We start from the raw sequence: 22,880 nt of genomic DNA, 5'->3' as shown, positions 1-22,880 counted from the left end.
GAGGAGTGGCCATATTACTATATATATTACCATATCATCACTGAGGAGAGGAGTGGCCATATTACTATATATATTACCATATCATCACTGAGGAGAGGAGTGGCCATATTACTATATATATTACCATAACAACACTGAGGAGAAGGGCAGCCATATTACTATATATATTACCATAACAACACTGAGGACAAGGGCAGCCATATTACTATATATATTACCATAACAACACTGAGGAGAGGAGTGGCGATATTACTAAATATATTACCGTATCATCACTGAGGAGAGGAGTGGCCATATTACTATATATATTACCATAACAACACTGAGGAGAGGAGTGGCCATATTACAATATATATTACCATAACAACACTGAGGAGAATGGCAGCCATATTACTATATATATTACCATAACAACACTGAGGAGAAGGGTGGCCATATTACTATATATATTACCGTATCATCACTGAGGAGAGGAGTGGCCATATTACTATATATATTACCATAACAACACTGAGGAGAAGGGCAGCCATATTACTATATATATTACCGTATCATCACTGAGGAGAGGAGTGGCCATATTACTATATATATTACCATAACAACAATGAGGAGAGGGGCAGCCATATTACTATATATATAACCATAACAACACTGAGGAGAGGAGTGGCCATATTACTATATATATTACCATAACAACACTGAGGAGAAGGACAGCCATATTACTATATATATTACCATAACAACACTGAGGACAAGGGCAGCCATATTACTATATATATTACCGTATCATCACTGAGGAGAGGAGTGGCCATATTACTATATATACTACCATAACAACACTGAGGAGAGGAGTGGCCATATTACTATATATATTACCATATCAACACTGAGGAGAAGGGCAGCCATATTACTATATATATTACCATAACAACACTGAGGAGAGGAGTGGCCATATTACTAAATATATTACCATAACAACACTGAGGAGAGGAGTGGCCATATTACTATATATATTGCCATAACAACACTGAGGAGAAGGACAGCCATATTACTATATATATTACCATAACAACACTGAGGACAAGGGCAGCCATATTACTATATATATTACCGTATCATCACTGAGGAGAGGAGTGGCCATATTACTATATATACTACCATAACAACACTGAGGAGAGGAGTGGCCATATTACTATATATATTACCATATCAACACTGAGGAGAGGAGTGGCCATATTACTATATATATTACCATACCAACACTGAGGAGAGGAGTGGCCATATTACTATATATATTACCGTATCATCACTGAGGAGAGGAGTGGCCATATTACTATATATATTACCATAACAACACTGAGGAGAGGAGTGGCCATATTACTATATATATTACCGTATCATCACTGAGGAGAGGAGTGGCAATATTACTATATATATTACCATACCAACACTGAGGAGAGGAGTGGCCATATTACTATATATATTACCATAACAACACTGAGGACAAGGGCAGCCATATTACTATATATATTACCATAACAACACTGAGGAGAGGAGTGGCCATATTACTATATATTACCATATCATCACTGAGGAGAGGAGTGGCCATATTACTATATATATTACCATAACAACACTGAGGAGAGGAGTGGCCATATTACTATATATATTACCATAACAACACTGAGGAGAAGGGCAGCCATATTACTATATATATTACCATAACAACACTAAGGAGAAGGGTGGCCATATTACTATATATATTACCATAACAACACTGAGGAGAAGGACAGCCATATTACTATATATATTACCGTATCATCACTGAGGAGAGGAGTGGCCATATTACTATATATATTACCATAACAACACTGAGGAGAAGGGCAGCAATATTACTATATATATTACCATAACAACACTGAGGAGAAGGGCAGCCATATTACTATATATATTACCGTATCATCACTGAGGAGAGGAGTGGCCATATTACTATATATATTACCATAACAACACTGAGGAGAGGAGTGGCCATATTACTAAATATATTACTGTATCATCACTGAGGAGAGGAGTGGCCATATTACTATATATATTACCATAACAACACTGAGGAGAGGAGTGGCCATTTTACTATATATATTACCATAACAACACTGAGGAGAAGGGCAGCCATATTACTATATATATTACCATAACAACACTGAGGAGAAGGGTGGCCATATTACTATATATATTACCATAACAACACTTAGGAGAAGGACAGCCATATTACTATATATATTACCGTATCATCACTGAGGAGAGGAGTGGCCATATTACTATATATATTACCATAACAACACTGAGGAGAAGGGCAGCCATATTACTATATTACTATATATATTACCGTATCATCACTGAGGAGAGGAGTGGCCATATTACTATATATATTACCATAACAACAATGAGGAGAGGGGCAGCCATATTACTATATATATAACCATAACAACACTGAGGAGAGGAGTGGCCATATTACTATATATATTACCATAACAACACTGAGGAGAAGGACAGCCATATTACTATATATATTACCATAACAACACTGAGGACAAGGGCAGCCATATTACTATATATATTACCGTATCATCACTGAGGAGAGGAGTGGCCATATTACTATATATACTACCATAACAACACTGAGGAGAGGAGTGGCCATATTACTATATATATTACCATATCAACACTGAGGAGAAGGGCAGCCATATTACTATATATATTACCATAACAACACTGAGGAGAGGAGTGGCCATATTACTATATATATTACCATAACAACACTGAGGAGAGGAGTGGCCATATTACTATATATATTACCATAACAACACTGAGGAGAAGGACAGCCATATTACTATATATATTACCATAACAACACTGAGGACAAGGGCAGCCATATTACTATATATATTACCGTATCATCACTGAGGAGAGGAGTGGCCATATTACTATATATACTACCATAACAACACTGAGGAGAGGAGTGGCCATATTACTATATATATTACCATATCAACACTGAGGAGAGGAGTGGCCATATTACTATATATATTACCATAACAACACTGAGGAGAGGAGTGGCCATATTACTATATATATTACCGTATCATCACTGAGGAGAGGAGTGGCCATATTACTATATATATTACCATAACAACACTGAGGAGAGGAGTGGCCATATTACTATATATATTACCGTATCATCACTGAGGAGAGGAGTGGCAATATTACTATATATATTACCATACCAACACTGAGGAAAGGAGTGGCCATATTACTATATATATTACCATAACAACACTGAGGACAAGGGCAGCCATATTACTATATATATTACCGTATCATCACTGAGGAGAGGAGTGGCCATATTACTATATATTACCATATCATCACTGAGGAGAGGAGTGGCCATATTACTATATATATTACCATAACAACACTGAGGAGAAGGGCAGCCATATTACTATATATATTACCATAACAACACTGAGGAGAGGAGTGGCCATATTACTATATATTACCATATCATCACTGAGGAGAGGAGTGGCCATATTACTATATATATTACCATAACAACACTGAGAAGGGCAGCCATATTACTATATATATTACCATAACAACACTGAGGAGAAGGGTGGCCATATTACTATATATATTACCATAACAACACTGAGGAGAAGGACAGCCATATTACTATATATATTACCGTATCATCACTGAGGAGAGGAGTGGCCATATTACTATATATATTACCGTATCATCACTGAGGAGAGGAGTGGCCATATTACTATATATACTACCATAACAACACTGAGGAGAAGGACAGCCATATTACTATATATATTACCATAACAACACTGAGGAGAAGGACAGCCATATTACTATATATATTACCATAACAACACTGAGGAGAGGAGTGGCCATATTACTATATATTACCATATCATCACTGAGGAGAGGAGTGGCCATATTACTATATATATTACCATAACAACACTGAGGAGAAGGGCAGCCATATTACTATATATATTACCGTATCATCACTGAGGAGAGGAGTGGCCATATTACTATATATATTACCATAACAACACTGAGGAGAGGAGTGGCAATATTACTATATATATTACCATATCATCACTGAGGAGAGGAGTGGCCATATTACTATATATTTATTACCATAACAACACTGAGGAGAAGGGCAGCCATATTACTATATATGTATTACTATATCACACTGAGGAGTAGGGCAGCCATATTACTATATCACACAGAGGAGAAGGATGGGTATATTACTGTATACCATATCATCACTGAGGAGAAGAGCGGCCATATTACTATATACAGCTCTGGCACAAATTAAGAGACCACTGCAAAATTTTCATTTTGTCTGATGTTTCTCTTTATAGGTATATTTTTGAGTAAAATGTAAATTGTTCTTTTATTCTATAAATTACTGACAACATGTCTCCGAATTTCCAAGCACTACATTTTGTATTTATTTTCAGAAAATGAGAAATGATCAAAAGAACAAAAAAATGCAGTGCTTGCCGACCTCAAATAATGCTAAGAAAACAAGTTCATAATCATTTAGAAACAACAATAATGTACTAATGTTTTAATGTTTTACGGCCTCAGCCTCTGCATGCACCATCACCTCCACTTCCCCGTACCTTGCCATGCACCTTGCCCATTGTAAATGAACTAGAATATTATACATGTTCACTACAAATGGCTGAATTGAGAGCGAACATATATGTGATACGTGTGTGGGAAAACCACACTTTAAACTATCTGGACTGTAGTTAAAAATGTTTTTTTGGTTATCAAATTGGTGTCAATAAGTACAGCAAAACCACTAGAATATGTAGGCCTAAAATGGCCAAATTTTTGGCACAGATAGATAAAGCCTATCACGCAGACACCACACTGCCAAATATGTGGCCTGTTTTAAAAACAAAAATGCAAAATAGCACTGTATATAACTAGAGTGACAGACAGCCAAAAAAATGGAATACCGGCCTAAAATGCCCAAACTTAGAGCACAATGATATATGAGGCCTGGCACGGAGATACCACACTGCCAATATGTGTATTTTTTTCTTTTTTATGCTAAATAGCGCTGTATATAAATAGAATGACAGACAGGAAAACACTGGAATACCAGCCTAAAATGGTCAAACTTGAACCACGCAGATATATGAGCTGGCACGGAGATCAAACACTGCCAAATATGTGGCCTGTTTTTTTTATGCAAAATAGTGCTGTATATAATTAGAGTGACAGACAGCAAAAAAAATGGAATACCGGCCTAAAATGCCCAAATTTTTAGCACACGGATGTATGAGGCGTGTCAAAGATACACTGTAAAATATGTGGCCTGTATGTATTTTTGGGGGGGTTCAGCAAAATGGTGTCAACTGTCAAGAAATTGTGTAAGACACTCAAAAAAAATTCTACTCTACCGTACCACATAAAAATGAAAGATTTCTCTGCGTACTCAAAAGTGATTTTTGGGACCCCTTTAACCGCTTCCCGACCTGTGACACAGCATATGCGTCATGAAAGTCGGTGCCAATCCGACCCATGACGCATATGCTGTGTCATGACTTCAAAGCCCCCCTGCGGGTCGGGTGACTGGGGTCAATGAAAGGTCACCCGACCCGCAAATACAGGGGGATTTGTACTTCACCACAGGGGGGCGTGGCTTCACCCCCACGTGGCTACGATCGCCCTGATTGGCTGTTAAAAGTGAAACAGCCAATCAGATTGATAGTAATATTTCATCAATTAAATTTGATGAAATATTACAAACCAGCCATGGCCGATGCTGCAGTAGCATCGGACATGGCTGGAGACACCGATCCGACCCCCCCACCGACGATCAGCCCCCCGCCACTGAATGACAGCGGCGATCTGCCGCCGCTGTCATCATCTGCTCCACCTCCCCATCCCTCCACTCCCCGCCAACTTCTGATCCCCCCTCACCCCCGGTACCTTCCGAGTGCCGCTGTCGCTCCCGGTATCCCACGGTCCCAGATCATGGGTGCCGCCATCTTGGAAAATGGTGGGCGCATGCACAGTGCGCCCGCTCGAATCTGCGGCTGCAGATTCCATTCATTAATTTTGATCACTCTCACAGTGATCAAAATGAAATAAAAAGTAAATAAACCCCCCGTTTATCACCCCCATAGGTAGGCACAACTAATAAAATAAAGAAAATATTTTTATTTTTCCATTAGGGTTAGGGTTAGAATTAGGGTTAGGGTTGGAATTAGGGTTAGGGTTGGAGTTAGGGTTACGGTGGAATTACGGTTAAGGTTGCAGTTAGGGTTAGGGTTGGAATTAGGGTTGGAGTTAGGGTTAGGGTGGAATAACGGTTAGGGTTGCAATTAGGGTTAGGGTTGGAATTAGAGTTAGGGTTGCAGTTAGGGTTAGGGTTGGAATTAGGGTTAGGGTTGCAATTAGGGTTAGGGTGGAATTAAGGTTAGGGTTAGAATTAGGGCTAGAGATGGAATTAGGGTTAGGGTTGGAATAAGGGTTTGGGTTGGGATTAGGGTTAAGATTAGGGTTAGGAATGTGTTGGGGTTGGGATTAGGCTTGTGGTTAGGGTTAGGATTAGGGTTAGGGGTGTGTTGGGGTTAGGGTTATGGTTAGGGTTGGGATTAGGGTTAGGGATGTGTTGGGGTTAGGGTTGTTGTTAGGGGTGTGTTGGGGTTAGGGTTGGAGATAGAATTGAGGGGTTTCCACTGTTTAGGCACATCAGGGGGTCTCCAAACGTGACATGGTGCCACCATTGATTCCAGCCAATTTTGCGTTCAAAAAGTCAAACGGTGCTCCCTCCCTTCCAAGCCCCGACATGTGCCCAAACAGTGGTTTACCCCAACATACTCAGGAAAAATTGCACAACGACTAATTTCTCCTGTTACCCTTGGGAAAATAAAGAATTGGGGGATAAAAAATAATTTTTGTGGAAAAAAATGATTTTTTCATTTTCACGTCTATGCATTATAAACTTCTGTGAAGCACTTGGGGGTTCAAAGTGCTCACCAGACATCTAGATAAGATCCTTGGAAGGTCTAGTTTCCAAAATGGGGTCAATTGTGGGGGTTTCCACTGTTTAGGCACATCAGGGGCTCTGCAAACGTAACGACAACCGCATACCATTCCATCAAAGTCTGCATTTCAAAACGTCACTACTTCCATTCCGAGCCCTGACGTGTTCCCAAACAATGGTTCCTCCCCACATATGGGGTACCAGCCTACTCAGGACAAACCAGACAACAACTTTTGGGGTCCAATTTCTCCTGTTACCCTTGTGAAAATAAAAAATTGCGAGCTAAAAAAATAATTTTTTGAGGAAAAAAAATGATTTTTTATTTTCACAGTTCTGCGTTATAATCTTCTGTGAAGCAATTGGGGGTTCAAGGTGCTCACCACACATCTAGATAAGTTCCTTGGAGGGTCTAGTTTCCAAAATGAGGTCATTTGTGGGGAAGCACCAATGTTTAGGCACACAGGAGCTCTCCAAACACGACATGGTGTCCGAGCTAATTTTCATTTCATAAAGTCAAATGGCGCTCCTTCCCTTCTGAGCCCTGCCGTGCACCCAAACAGTGGTTCCCCCCACATATGGGGTACCAGCGTACTAAGGACAAACTGGACAACAACTTTTGTGGTCCAATTTCTCCTGTTAGCCATGTGAAAATAAAAAATAGTGTGCTAAAAAAATCATTTTTGAGGGAAAAAAAATGATTTTTTATTTTTACTACTCTGCGTTATAAACTTTTGTGCAGCACTTGGGTGTTCAAAGTGCTCACAACACATCTAGATAAGTTCCTTAAGGGGTCTAGTTTCCAAAATGGTGTCACTTGTAGGGGGTTTTCACTGTTTAGGCACACAGGGGCTCTCCAAATGCGACATGGTGTCCGATAACGATTGGAGCTAATTTTCCATTCAAAAAGTCAAATGGCGCTCCTTCCCTTCCGGGCCCTGCCATGCGTACAAACAGTGGTTTATGACCACATATGAGATATCGGTGTACTCAGGAGAAATGGCCCAACAAATTTTAGGAACCATTTTATCCTGTTTCCCATGTGAAAATGAAAACAACTGAGGCTAAAAGAAAATTTTTGTGAAAAAAAAGTACTTTTTTTTTTTACGGATCAATTTGTGAAGCACCTGGGGGTTCAAAGTGATCACTATGCATCTAGATAAGTTCCTTGGGGGGTCTAGTTTCCAAAATGGGGTCACTTGTGGGGAAGCTCCAATGTTTAGGCACACAGGGGCTCTCCAGACGCGAGAAGGCAACCGCTAAATACAGTTGTGGCCAAAAGTATTGACACCCCTGCAATTCTGTCAGATAATATTCAGTTTCTTCCTGAAAATGATTGCAAACACAAATTCTTTGGTATTACTATCTTCATTTAATTTGTCTTAAATGAAAAAACACAAAAGAGAATGAAGCAAAAAGCAAAACATTGATCATTTCACACAAAACTCCAAAAATGGGCCAGACAAAAGTATTGACACCCCCAGCCTAATAGTTGGTTGCACAACCTTTAGCCAAAATAACTGCGACCAACTGCTTCCGGTAGCCATCAATGAGTTTCTTACAATGCTCTGCTGGCATTTTAGACCATTCTTCTTTGGCAAACTGCTCCAGGTCCCTGATATTTGAAGGGTGCCTTCTCCAAACTGCCATTTTTAGATCTCTCCACAGGTGTTCTATGGGATTCAGGTCTGGACTCATTGCTGGTCACCTTAGAAGTCTCCAGTGCTTTCTCTCAAACCATTTTCTAGTGCTTTTTGAAGTGTGTTTTGGGTCATTGTCCTGCTGGAAGACCCATGACCTCTGAGGGAGACCCAGCTTTCTCACACTGGGCCCTACATTATGCTGCAAAATTTGTTGGTAGTCTTCTGACTTCATAATGCCATGCACACGGTCAAGCAGTCCAGTGACAGCAGCAAAGCAACCCCAAAACATCAGGGAACCTCTGCCATGTTTGACTGTAGGGACCGTGTTCTTTTGTTTGAATGCCTCTTTTTTCTCCTGTTAACTCTATGTTGATGCCTTTGCCCAAAAAGCTCTACTTTTGTCTCATCTGACCAGAGAACATTCTTCCAAAATGTTTTAGGCTTTTTCAGGTAAGTTTTGGCAAACTCCAGCCTGGCTTTTTTATGTCTCGGGGTAAGAAGTGGGGTCTTCCTGGGTCTCCTACCATACAGTCCCTTTTCATTCAGATGCCGACGGATAGTACGGGTTGACACTGTTGTACCCTTGGACTGCAGGGCAGCTTGAACTTGTATGATGTTAGTCGAGGTTCTTTATCCAACATCTGCACAATCTTGCGTTGAAATCTCTTGTCAATTTTTCTTTTCCGTCCACATCTAGGGAGGTTAGCCACAGTGCCATGGGCTTTAAACTTCTTGATGACACTGCGCACGGTAGACACAGGAACATTCAGGTCTTTGGAGATGGACTTGTAGCCTTGAGATTGCTCATGCTTCCTCACAATTTGGTTTCTCAAGTCCTCAGACAGTTCTTTGGTCTTCTTTCTTTTCTCCATGCTCAATGTGGTACACACAAGGACACAGGACAGAGGTTTAGTCAACTTTAATCCATATCAACTGGCTGCAAGTGTGCTTTAGTTATTGCCAACACCTGTTAGGTGCCACAGGTAAGTTACAGGTGCTGTTAATTACACAAATTAGAGAAGCATCACATGATTTTTTGAACAGTGCCAATACTTTTGTCCACCCTCTTTTTTATGTTTGGTGTGGAATTATATCCAATTTTGCTTTAGGACAATTCTTTTTGTGTTTTTTCATTTAAGACAAATTAAATGAAGATAATAATACCAAAGAATTTGTGTTTGCAATCATTTTCAGGAAGAAACTGAGTATTATCTGACAGAATTGCAGGGGTGTCAATACTTTTGGCCACAACTGTATTCTAGCATATTTTCCATTCAAAAAGTCAAATGGTGCTCCTTCCCTTCCGAGCCCTGCCGTGCGCCCAAACAGTGGTTTATAACCACATATGAGGTATCGGTGTACTCAGGAGAAATTGCCCAACAAATTTTAGGAACCATTTTAACCTGTTGCCCATGTGAAAATGAAAAAAATGATGCTAAAAGAAAATTTTTGTTGGAAAAATTAAAATGTCCATTTTTTCCTTCCACGTTGCTTTCGTTCCTGTGAAGCACCTGAAGGGTTAATAATCTTCTAGAATGCAGTTTTGAGTAGCTTGAGGGGTGCAGTTTTTAGAATGGTGTCACTTTTGGGAATTTTCTGCCATATAGACCCCTCAAAGTGACTTCAAATGTGAGGTGGTCCCTAAAAAAAATGGTTTTGTAAATTTTGTTGTAAAAATGGGAAATGACTGGTCAACTTTTAACCCTTATAACGTCCTAAAAAAAAAATTGGTTTCCAAAATTGTGCTGATGTAAAGTAGACATGTGGAAAATGTTATTTATTAACTATTTTGGGTCACATAACTCTGGTTTAACAGAATAAAAATTCAAAATTGCAAAATTTTCACCAAATTTCTGATTTTTTTCACAAATAAACGCAAAAATCATTGACCTAAATTTACCACTAACATGAAGCCCAGTATATCACGAAAAAACAAACTCAGAATTGCTAGGATCCGTTGATGCGTTCCTGAGTTATTAAAAAATGGCCAGGTCATTAAGGTCAAAATAGCCTGGGTCATGAAGGGGTTAAAATTGCTGGATTTTCATGTTGTGCTAGGAAAAGTATCTGGATGTATTGTGCAGTGTCAAAAAGCAAATGGAGAAAAAAAGGGCTCTGGATTGCTTTGCAATAAAATAATCTCTATTAAGCTGGCAAAAAAATATTTCCTAGCCAATTAGACCTGGGGCTAGGTATATACAGTCAATATATGCTACAGGTAGCAGCAGCAGCAGACAGTAATGGAATGGACCCTCTTGATGTATGCAATTGGAGCACCCCTAGGGCAAGTGTGGGAAGTTACTTGGTACCGGGCCGGTGTCTTAATGGGGTCGTGCCGTGGTGGCGGTGACCCGGTCCGTGGCCCTGGGTGTCCATGTAAAATAGGTGGAATGAAGCTGAATAAAGTTTATAGGTAGATAATTCGTGACGCCACCTGTGGTACTCGGCAATGAAGGTGTTAAGCCGACACTGCAATGCAGATCCTTTGGGGCAGATGGTGTGATGCAGCAACGATGGAATAGCTCTCCCCAGGTAGAGCTGTAGTCCCAGGGCAGCAGTAGTAGATGTTGAGGTAGATTATGTAGTGTTAGGCACAGAGATGTAGCAGTGCTGAGTAGGTTGGCGCAGGAAGAAGGCAATGACACAGCTGAATGCAGTTCCGATATTTTACTCTCATTTCTGGCATAGACAGGTGCCCGCTTCAGTGCTGTGCTCTCCAGGTCAGGGGCTCAGCCAACTCCCAGACAGATGGAATACACCCTTCCAGCACTCCCTTTAATGTGCCTTTTCTGAACGTCTCCTTACTAGCGCTAATCTAAAGTACTTGTAGTTCTGAATTACACTCGAGTGCCTCCTTCTTGATGTTACTTATAACTCCACTCATATGACAGGCAGCTGTAGCATGCTTCGGGGACTTCATACAATCATGCCCCAGCTCACACACGTTGCTGCTGTGTCTTCGAGTCTTAGGTGGGAATAAAGTGGTCACAACTTCTATTCCTCCGGTTTCTGCTGCGGGATCATTAGTATCACACACAGCCTCGGATACTGGCGCCCCGACCTTGGCGCATTAAACTTAGAAAAAGGGCTCTGCACTAGGCCTAGTTCTCAGTCTCTCTCCTCCTTACGTTCCGTTCTTATCTATCTTCCTTCTGAATAATTGATCCTTCTTTCTTTCTCTTCCCTTGCCAGTAGCTCCAGCTCACAGGAGGCTGCTGCAAACACATTGCTTCCCTCCTTCCCCCAGTGGAGGAACTGTCTACCTCCCTCTCTAAGGGGATTCTGACCTAACTTCCTATCAGCTTTCCCCTCTAGTGTAATCTAAGCTCCACCCACCACCCATCACCCTTCATTAACCAAAGCAGCTGCCATAAAGGGTGCTCTGCTGTTCTAAGGTGTCTGTGCTGGATGTAGGTGCTGGAGTCTGGTCAGGTGTTACCATCTTACCTGGGAAGTGGGATACTTCACCTCAGGAGGAGGTGCAGTACATCTGTGGTGACTGAACCCTCAGGGGCGCCGCACAATGATATCTATATACACATAGGCAGTGCCTGCAGGCCTTGCACTGATATGTACAGAGCGACGTACACTCCCCTGCCTACCTAACACTGCAACCTATATACTCCAGAATTAGTCCTTAGAAGGACTGTTGGTTTAGCTGGATTTGAGTAGTTTAGGATGGTAGACCCCACACTGACTAATAAATCCCCAAATCTGACCCTATCTTGGCAGCAGCTCTCCCTACACCATCTCAGTCCGGAGCTGAATGTGCCGAGCAGGGCGGCATCTGGTCTCTTATACCCCTGATGATGCTGTGCGGCCAGCCAATCACTGCAAGACCACAGCAAAGATGGCTGCAGCGTTACAGTGCCTGGCAGACAATCCCTGCATGGTGATTGAGTCTCTAAAGGCCACCAAAAATGCTGGGTGGAGACCTGAGTTCCCGCTGAGTAATCCCGGAAATGCTCAGTGCTCGCCGATTACACTGAGTACAGTGATACTCGGGCAAGTAACAAGTAGTGGTGAGCACGTTTGCTCATCCCAAAAACCCGACAATACAATAAAATATAACATCACTCAGGTGCCTGTCACGGTTGAACTTCTGTCTGTGACTGATGCTGCAAAGATTGCGTCGCAGTGGGGGTCTATCATAATCCTGAGGTAAATGAGGCAGTATCTTTTGACGTTGGCGGTGGTCCTCCCGTAGTCCTGACGATGGCGGCAGGTCCTGATGCGGGTCTTGGATCCAGCAGATGAGGTGATGAAGAGGGATACATCCTTATCCTCAGCGGTGAGTGTCCCAACACTACAGAGAATTGCAGCACTGCCCAAACACAATTTACAATGGGCAGCCCGATTCGCTGTGCCGAATCGACACACGTCTAAGTCCCGTTCACAGACCTTGTCTCTCACGGTCAGTACTGTCAGCGTGGGCAGCTGTGGCAGCGTTGTTGGCTGTGTCAGCAGTCTCAATGAGGGCAGTGATGTCTGAGCGGTACTCAGTCGACGGTCTCCTGTCAAAGCGCTCTGCTGTCCCAGGCTCTGCTCTGCTCTGCCCAGATGCCTCTCAGCTGATTTTACCTAACAAGCATCCCGTGCGCCCGAAGTTCCCGCCCAAACTGTCTGGTCACTCACGCGCTGCAGTTCTGTCCACTTAGCCACGCCTCCTTTTCTCAAACACAGAGTACGGTCTGGAGTCTCAAGCTTTCTACCTCGCAATATAGGTGACAGACCCGACAGTTCTGGACCCTTCAAGGAGGAGACATGCCTAATTAGTTCCTTCTGTGGCACCCCAGGAGTCCGATTGCCACAGTGGCATTGCCTCCCTCACAGGGGGTGATGTCATGCCTGGAAGCAAGGAAGGTTTCCCTAGCCAGATAACACCAGCTTACAACACTTTTCCTGACTCCAGACCACAAGGGGGAGTGCAAAACCCGGTTTCAGGAAAGATTCATTATTAGTTCTGGCCTGGAGGGAGGGTTAGTCAGTCTGTGAGAGTCTGTACCAGGGACAGGAGCTGTGAGGAGCTTGTCCCAAGAGCAGAGTGAAAAGAGAGGAAAGTGGAAGTTTAGGAAAGTTTGGGGATTGGATCTGTGACCAAGCTTACCCCAGGGAAGAGCGCTTGGCACCGGACGCTGGAGTCCGTGGCTGCACGGGTACAACAGTCCCAGGAGCCAAATCCAGAGGGCAGGAGACTGCAGGCCTCCTGGCCCCATCACACACCTGAAGGCACAGCAGCATACCAGAGCTGGAGCCACCACGAAGGAGTGACACCTGTAAAAGCAGGCTCGGACTGGCTCACCGGAGAACCAGAGGATTCTCCGGTGGGCCCAGGCACAGACACCTGCTGGCATACTGGCCAGCAGGTGCCTAGGGCCCCCACTGCTCGAGGGGCCCCCAAGCCAGTGGCTATGCGGCCCCTGAGTCTCCCGCCCAGTTCCAGCTAGCAGCAGCGGGAGACAGGATCCTGTCCCCGCTGCTAAAGCGAAATGAATATTCACGCTTCTCCACGCCCCTATGGGCGTGGAGAGGAGTGAATACCATTCCTCTTTAATAGCGGGCAGACCATCCCCACCACCGCACCACATGCATAGCACTGCATCTCACACTCACACACACATGCAGCAGACACACAGCACAGCTCACCTCTCCGCAGGCGCAGCACATCCCGGTGTCCTGCTTTCTGGGCGTTTCCTCTCTGAGACAGCCCAGCTGGATGATGTCATCATTGAGCATGCTGTCTCAGAGAGAAAGCTGCCGGAGAGACGAAGGCTTCCGGGATGTGCTGCTGCTGCAGGGAGGTGAGCTGTGCTGTGTGTCTGCTGCATGTGTGTGAGTGTGAGAGAGTGATGCAGTGCTGTGTGTGTGTGAGATGCGGTGCTGTGTGATTGTGAGTGAGTGATGCGACCAGTGCTGTGTGAGTGTGAGAGGGGTGGTGGGGAAGGACAATATTGGTGGGGGAGGCAATGATGGAGGTGATGGACAATGATGGCAGTGGGGGAGGCAATGATGGAGGTAAGGGGCAATGCCCGTGGGGGAGGTGATGGGCAATGATGATGGGGGAGGCAATGATGGAGGTTATGGGCAATGATTGATGGGGGAGGCAATGATGGAGGTAATGGGCAATGATGGTGGTGGGGGAGGCATTGATGGAGGTGATGGGCAATGATGGTGGGGGAGGCAGTGATGGGCAAAGATGGCAGTGGGGGGAGGCAATGATGGAGGTGATTGGCAATGCTGGTGGGGGAGGCAATGATGGAGGTGATGGACAATGATGGTGAGGGAGACAATGATGGAGGTGATGGACAAGGATTGATGGGGAGGCAATGATGGAGGTGATGGACAATGATGGCGGTGGGGGAGGCATTGATGAAGGTGATGGGCAATGATGGTGGGGGAGGCAGTGATGGAGGTGATGGGCAATGATGGTGGTGGGGGAGGCAATGATGAAGGTGATGGGCAATGATGGAGGTGATGGGCAATGATTGATGGGAGGCAATGATGGAGGTGATGGGCAATGATGGAGGTGGAGGGAGGCAATGATAGGTGTGGGGGAGGCAATAATGGAGGTGATGGACAATGATGGTGGTGGGGAGAGGCAATGATGGCGGTGGGGGAGGCAATGATGGAGGTGATGAAATGGACAATGATGGTGGGGAGGAAGCAATGATTGAGGTGGTGAAATGGGCAGTGATGGGGTGGTGGGGGAGAATGATAGGGGTGGTGGGGGAAAAGGCAATGATGGAGGTGGTGATGAGGACAATGATGCGGGTGGAGAGGGGCTGCATTATACTTTATGAGGGGGCTACATTATATTCTGTGGGGGACTGCATTATTCTCAGGGGACTACATTATATTCTGGGGGGCTACATCATACTATATGAGGGGGGCTGCATTATATTCTGTGGTGGGGCTGCATTATTCTCTCAGGGGATTACATTGTATTCTGGGGGCTACATATTACTATATGAGGGGGCTGCAGTATACTCTATTGGGGGGCTACATTATATTCTGTGGTGGGGCTGCATTATTCTCTCAGGAGACTACATTATATTCTGGGGGCTACATATTACTATATGAGGTGGCTACAGTATACTCTATGGGTGGCTGCATTATATTCTGTGGTGGGGATACATTATTCTCTCAGGGGACTACATTATATTCTGGGAGGCTACATAATACTATATGAGAGGGGCTGCATTATTCCCTATGAGGGTGCTACATTATATTCTATGGTGGGGACTGCGTTATACCTTATGAGGGGGTTGCATTATATTTTGCGGGGTGCTGCATTATACCCTATGAAGGGGGCTGCATTATATTTTATGAGGGAGGCTACATTATATACTATGAGGTGGCTACTCCTCTATGATTCTACGCCAACCCCTGCTACGTAATTAAGACGTGTACTACCTTATATTATACCCTGATATTAGCGTGTTTTACCGCCCAATTGATGGTTTTGTATTTATCTCTATGTAGCTACATAGTGGGCCCCAAGAATAATTTTCTCTGTTGGGCCCAATGTGCTCCAGTCCGACGCTGTGTAAAAGGCTCAAGCTGCCTGCCATACAGGCAAGGACTCTGCTCTGCACCTCGGAACATCCAGTAAAGGTAAAGGAAACTGTTGCCCTGCTGTGTCCTCAGAGTTATTTAGTGCATCACCTGCCCTGCATTACATCCATCATCACCATCTTTTATAATATAATTGCCCTGGGACTTAGCTCGACCTGTGGAGAACTGTACCAACTCTGCTGCATCACCATCAGCCCCAGCGGTCTCTTCAAGCAGCTTCGGCAAACACCTTATTGCCGAGTACCACGTGGCATCACAAATTAACCCCTGATAAACTTTATTTCCCCTTTTATAATCATTTTCATTGGACGCCCAGGGCCACGGACCGGGTCACTGCTGCCATGACACATCCCTTTAAGAACTGGCCCGGTACCGAGTATCCCCACCGTCCTGTCGGGCGCTCCACTTCCCTTTAAACTGCAACATTCAGTTTATGTGTGTAGTCAACACAGAGCCAAGGGAAATGAATGCCTGGTGCCCCCTCAGCGTGACACCGTGGTGCAGTCGCCCACAGCAACAGGTCTCAGATACAGACTGTTTTGACGCCACAGCTGCGATCTGGGGGATACCGTTTGCTTTTAATTATGTGAGTTTTAGGCTGGTTTCACATATCAGTTTTTTGGCGTCAGTCACAATCCGTCAGATTGATAGATCCATCGCAGAATGATCTGTTTTTTCACCGCATCCGTTTCTTCCGTTTTTTGACTGATCCGGTTTTAAAAACTTCCACAGACACATAGATAGATAGATAGATATGGGATAGATAGAATACACAGATATATCCTTAGATATATCTATAGATATCTCCATAGATATCTATGGATATCTGTAAATATACCCATAGATATATTCATAGATATATCCATAGATATCTATGAATATATCCATAGATATATTCATAGATGAATATATCTATGGATATATCCATGGATTTATCCATAGATATGTCTATCTTTTGATATATATATATATATATATATATATATATATAAATATCAGCCTGCAGCTGTCTGCATAGCCTTTACTGGCTATTAAAATAGGGGGACCCCCCAAAAAATGATGTGAGGCCCCCCTATATTTTATAGCCAGAAAGGCTACGCAGACAGCTGTGGGCTGATATTCATAGCCTAGGAAAGGGCCATGGATATTGCCCCCCCCGGCTACAAATACCAGCCCACAGCCGCCCCAGAAATGGCGCATCTCTAAGATGCGCCAATTCTGGCACTTAGCCCCTCTCTTCCCAATGCCGTGTAGCGGTGGCTATTGGAAGGTGACATTAAGCCCAGTTAATAATGGAGAGGTGTCAATAAGCCGCCTATCCATTATTAATCTTATATTAATAAAGGGTTCAAAAAAACGCACATAAGAATAAAGTATTGTAATGAACTAAAACACGACACATTTTTTCAAAATTTTTATTTTACGCCTATCCAGTTGAAGCTCTCGATCACCTGCAAAAAAAATAAAAAAACAAACCAACAATATCCTCCCTGGCCGACGTAATCCCATTAATAATAATTGTCCCAAGACGATCTTCCCTGTGATGTGACAGCTCTATAGGCCTCCGATGACACACTGACCGGAGATAACCCTCCAGCAGTGTGCTATTGATGATAAGCCTCTCGCTTTACAGCACTACAGCATGAGAAAATTCTCATGCTGTAGTGCCGCAAAGTGACAGGAGAACTCAGGTGACCTGTCGGCGGTGGAGTGATACAATGCGGAGGATTATCTCCGTCAATGTATCACTGGAGCCCCTGGACAGCGGTCGCATCAGCTGTTGTGACAGCTCTCCATGGGAGATTGTCGTGGGATAATCATATTAATTGGATTACGTCGGACACAGGGAGTATATTGTTGGTTTATTACTTTATTTTTTTTCAGGTGACCAAGGGCTTCGGGGATTAGCAGAATATGGTGAGCATGAACTATATATGTGTGTTTGTTTTGCTTCTTTTTTTTTTACATTCAACACATTAGCCGGATGATGGGACTACTACTGTCCCATCATTGGCTAATGTGTCAATCACTGTCAATGTACCAGGCATGGCCCGATGGGACTTGTAGTCCCATCGGATGATGCCTGCCTACACACACACACACACACAAACAGTCACACGCAGGCCCACGCACAGCACAGCACTGCACTGACCCCTGCAAACCCCCACACATATCCCTGCACAGACCCCTGAACAGCCCCGCACAGACCACCCGCACAGACCCACGCACAGCCTAGCACAGCCCCCCGCACACACCCTCGCACAGACCCGTACAGACCCGCATACCCCTCGCACAGACCCCTGCACAGCCCCCTGCACAGCCCCACATATCCCCGCACAGACCCCCGCACAACACACGCATACCCCCGCACAGCTCTGCACAGACCCCTGCACAGCCCCGCATACCCCCGCACAGACCCTTGCACAGGACGACCACACACGCACACATAGCCCGCACACACCATACAGGCACACAGTGTTGGCTCATGCGCAGTTAAAAAAAACAGAATGCGTCATCGGATTCTGTCATTTGTCGGACAGCGATGGATCCTGCACCCATAGGCTTCCATTCCAGCAAAAATCGGACAACACCGGATCTGTCGCTGTCCGATTTTTCGACGTAGACAAAAAACGTTCCTATGTCCGTTGTCTCCGGCCAATGGATAAAGAATTTCTGATGGTTCCGGATGAAACGTGAGGCCATCTGACGCAATCCGTCTCTAATACAAGTCTATGAGAAAAAAAAAACGGATACAGCGGCATTAATCGCCGGATGTTTTTTCCAAAATTTCATGGATTGTGACTGATAGCAAAAAACTGACATGTGAAAGGGGCCTAAGTCTTAAAAAATAGCCAGATGCATTTTAATTAAATAAAACCACTGCAACGTTAAAAAAACCCAGATATACTTGCTGCAAAAGCCATCTGTTTGCAATCCTTTTCCAATAGATCATTTTTGGGGGTTTACAATATAAAAATGTGGAGCTTCCAAATCTCACATAAACATGGTGGGAAACAAGCCCTCCAGCCCCACAACTCTCCAGAATACACTTTCACTTTCTCTTGAAGCCTCCTTCCGCCCGGTAACTGCTGACCACATGGAGATTCATTTTCCTATTGGAGGAAGCTGCACCTCCTGTCCAATCAGAGCTGAGCTCCGCCCTCCAGTGTACAGTGGCTGTGATACTGTTACATTGTGTTTGTTTCACGACGTGATACATGAGGTCTTCTCCCCTTGGGGTCCTGTTATATATCAGAGGCAGGATGAGGAAGATGTCCCCCCTTATTGTGCTGCTCCTCTGTGTATCTGCAGTGTGTTCTGGTGAGTACGGAGGCGACCAGTGATTGTACCTTATATTACTTGTTATTACGTCTTATTTATGTCGTGTCATCCTTATAGTTATATATCAGTGTGTTGTCGTCTATAAGGTGGAGATATCCAGGGAAGCTGCACGTCGTGTGTGCTATAGCAGGGGCAGACACTGACAGCTTGGGGTTCCTGTGCAAGAAATATGTCTGGGCCCCCTCCATGCCCGGCGTGCCGCTTATGAAGAGGACAATCTAGCCATGGGAGCCTCGGTGCCTCGGGCTCTGAGCGACAAGCCGGATTCCCCTCACTATCACTGCCCAGCAAGCAGGAGCGTACATAGAGTTCACAGGGCCCCATAGCAAAAGGTCTACTTGGGCCCCCACACCTCTAAAAATGTATATACATCTCCGTTAGGCTCTCGTTCTGCTGAGTCCAGCCATGTGTATATTATAGTAAATTATATATCTGGTATCTATACCATCTGAAATCTGATAAAGGGCTATTCCCCAAATAAATCAAGTTATCCAATTATAAGGGATAGCTTATTGAATTTTGAGGGACTGACCATTGGGACCCACCAGCAATCCTGGAAACAGGACTATGCCGCTCAGTCACAAATCTAGGAAAAATATATATTTGTACCTTGTTAACCAGCAAATAGAAAAATATTCAGGATTGAGAGTCCTCAGTAGTTGATACCTTTTAATGGCTAACTGAAAAGATGGTAACACATTGCAAGCTTTCCAGACTACTCAGGTCTCTTCATCAGGCATAGACTAATACAAAATCTGAAGAGTCACATATTTATACACAACAGGACAAAGAATAGTGCAGTAACGACACAAGTGACGTGAAGCAAAACTATCAGGGTGGGAAGGAGAGAAACAGTAGTAGTAAATATTGGAGCAATTCATAGATAAGATAAGGCATTCTTACGATGTACAATACAAAATAATATTGTGGTACCGTGTTAGGCCTGTTTCACACTTACGTTTTTCCTGTGCGTTGGCAGCCGCTAAAATGGCGGATAACGGATCCGTGGGCGATGAAACACCAACGGGAGCCACCCGTTGGTGCGCCAGTTGGTGCGCCAGGATCCGCCGATTTCGGAATTTTAAAGGAACCGCGGCTGAAAAGAAAATATTACTACTGGCGATGTAGCGGTCAGAGGAGGCGAGATCTCAGGCGATGTCGCAGTGAGTGGAGGCGAGATCTCGGGCGATGAGGCGAGATCTCGGGCGATGAGGCAAGATCTCGGGCGTTGAGGCGGTGAGAGAGAGATTTTTTATCCAGCAGCCAGATTGGATTTAGGGTTAAACATGTAGCAAAAGAGGAAAATACGGATCCGGACAACAAAAAGAGTTGCATTGTCCATTCGGTGATCTCAGCGGACGCCAAAATTTTGGCGGATCCGCAGAAATACGGATGCAACGGACGTTCCTCAGTCAAAATCCGCCAATAATGAAAGTCAATGGGGAAAAAAACGGATCCGCCAAGATAAATAGCGGATCCGTTTTTTTTTGCAAATCGGCGGATTTTGACTGATGGTGACAAACGGATGTGTGAAGCAGGCCTTAGCCAGAAAAATAGATGTAAATACTTATGTCCCCAAAATATTATATTTGCCAGCAAGCTTTCAGGTGTAATCTAGCCTGATGAAGGGGCCTTCTGAGCCCTGAAAGCTTGCAAATATAATTTCTCTGGTTAGCCAATAAAGGTATCACTCCTTGAATACTTTTCTCAATTTTTGGAGGGGACATAAGTATTTACATCTATAGATAAGGCGTAAGAAAGTTTTTATTGTTCTATGGTCTGGTCTGTGGTTGTGATGCCACTAGGAGGTCTGAGGAGCCCATACTGTATCTTGAAGGGAATCTGTCAGCAGAAAAAACACTATTAGGCTAAGTGCACACATTGCAGAAATTTTCTGCTCAAAAACCTGAATCCCTTCCCAGAAACCGCACCTATTTTTCCGTTTGCGTTTTTTGCGCGGTTTTGATGCGTTTTTTTTCCGCAGTGGTTTAAAACCGCATGGAAGAGGCCTAAAACGGGGAAAATCCGCAAAATTAATGAGTATGCTGCGTTTTTTACTGAGATGCGGTTTTTTCGTGGTAAAAAACGCATCAATGTGCACAAAAAGTGCAAAATGCATAGAAATGACTGTGCAGCTTATTTTTAGCGGTTTTATGGCGGTTTTATAGCGAAAACCGCGGTAAAAACCGCTAAAAAAACGCTGTGTGTGAACACAGATTAACCTGCATACATTGGGTTAGCGTTACTAACCTGCCCGACACCTGCACATAGCCGAATGCTGTGGGAAGAAAATTAACTTTATTCTCCCCGGCAGCACTCGGTTTCAATCTCGGGGGTGCCACCGGCATTGGTTCAGACACTGCTCTGAGAATACAGAGACGCGCACTATATATTTATCCATTGTCACTATTTGGAATTTTCTCAGTGCATTTCCATTTCAAAAAATCTTTTCCTGGGTGTGCATCCTTTTTCTTATATTAATAATTTTTGTGATATTTTTTGTGTGACATATTGCATGATGTGTCCCCTTGTTTTTTTTTAACCTGAATTTTACTATTTGTATTGTACAATAAAAGAATATTCAGAATTGAGAGTCCTCAGTGGTTTATACCTTTTAATGGCTAACTGAAAAGATGGTAACACATTGCAAGCTTTCCAGACTACTCAGGTCTCTTCATCAGGCTAATACTAAATCTGAAGAATAACATATTTATACACAAGACAGCACATAAATAACTCAATAGATGAGACAAATGATGTGAAGCGGAATAGTCATTGTGGGAGAGAGATAAGCATAAATATTGGAGCAGTTCATATATAAGCAGTGTGAAGGTTTTATTGCCCTCTGATTGCCGGTCTGGTTCTGTGTTGTGATGACCCCAGAAGGTCTGAGGGGCAAATTCCTTAATTGATGTAAAAAGACATAAATGACTATTCCGCTTCAGATCACTTGTCTTATCTATTGCGTTATTTCTGTGCTGTCTTGTGTATAAATATGTGATTCCTCAGATCTTGTATTAGTCAAGCCTGATGAAGAGACCTGAGTAGTCTCGAAAGCTTGCAATTTGTTACCATCTTTTCAGTTAGCCATTAAAAGGTATCAACCACTGAGGACTCTCAATTCAAAATATTCTTCTATCTACTGGCTAACACGGTACAAAGATATATATCTTTCCTGTTTTGTACAATAAAGCATTTATATATTTTGGACTATATGGTCGGATTGGTGCTTT

At 43.7% G+C, this 22,880-nt stretch overlaps 1 protein-coding gene across 2 annotated transcripts in view; it reads left to right on the top strand.

Moving 5' to 3' along the window:
* The first annotated feature begins 19,476 nt into the window (after positions 1 to 19,476).
* The window catches only part of LOC141073822 (major histocompatibility complex class I-related gene protein-like), a 102,804-nt gene continuing 99,400 nt past the window's right edge, over positions 19,477 to 22,880 (top strand). For both annotated transcript variants that reach the window (XM_073561280.1, XM_073561277.1), the window contains exon 1: positions 19,477 to 19,626. In XM_073561280.1, coding sequence (XP_073417381.1) covers positions 19,524 to 19,626 — 103 coding nt within the window. In that variant the 5' untranslated portion in view covers positions 19,477 to 19,523. The remainder of the gene's footprint in view (positions 19,627 to 22,880) is intronic.

This window comes from Dendrobates tinctorius, unplaced genomic scaffold, assembly GCF_039654945.1.
Source record: "Dendrobates tinctorius isolate UK_male_01 unplaced genomic scaffold, ASM3965494v1 ptg000315l, whole genome shotgun sequence".
NCBI lineage: Eukaryota > Metazoa > Chordata > Amphibia > Anura > Dendrobatidae > Dendrobates > Dendrobates tinctorius.
The sequence above is the reverse complement of the archived record's forward strand: the minus strand, read 5'-3'. Positions and strand labels throughout refer to the sequence as shown.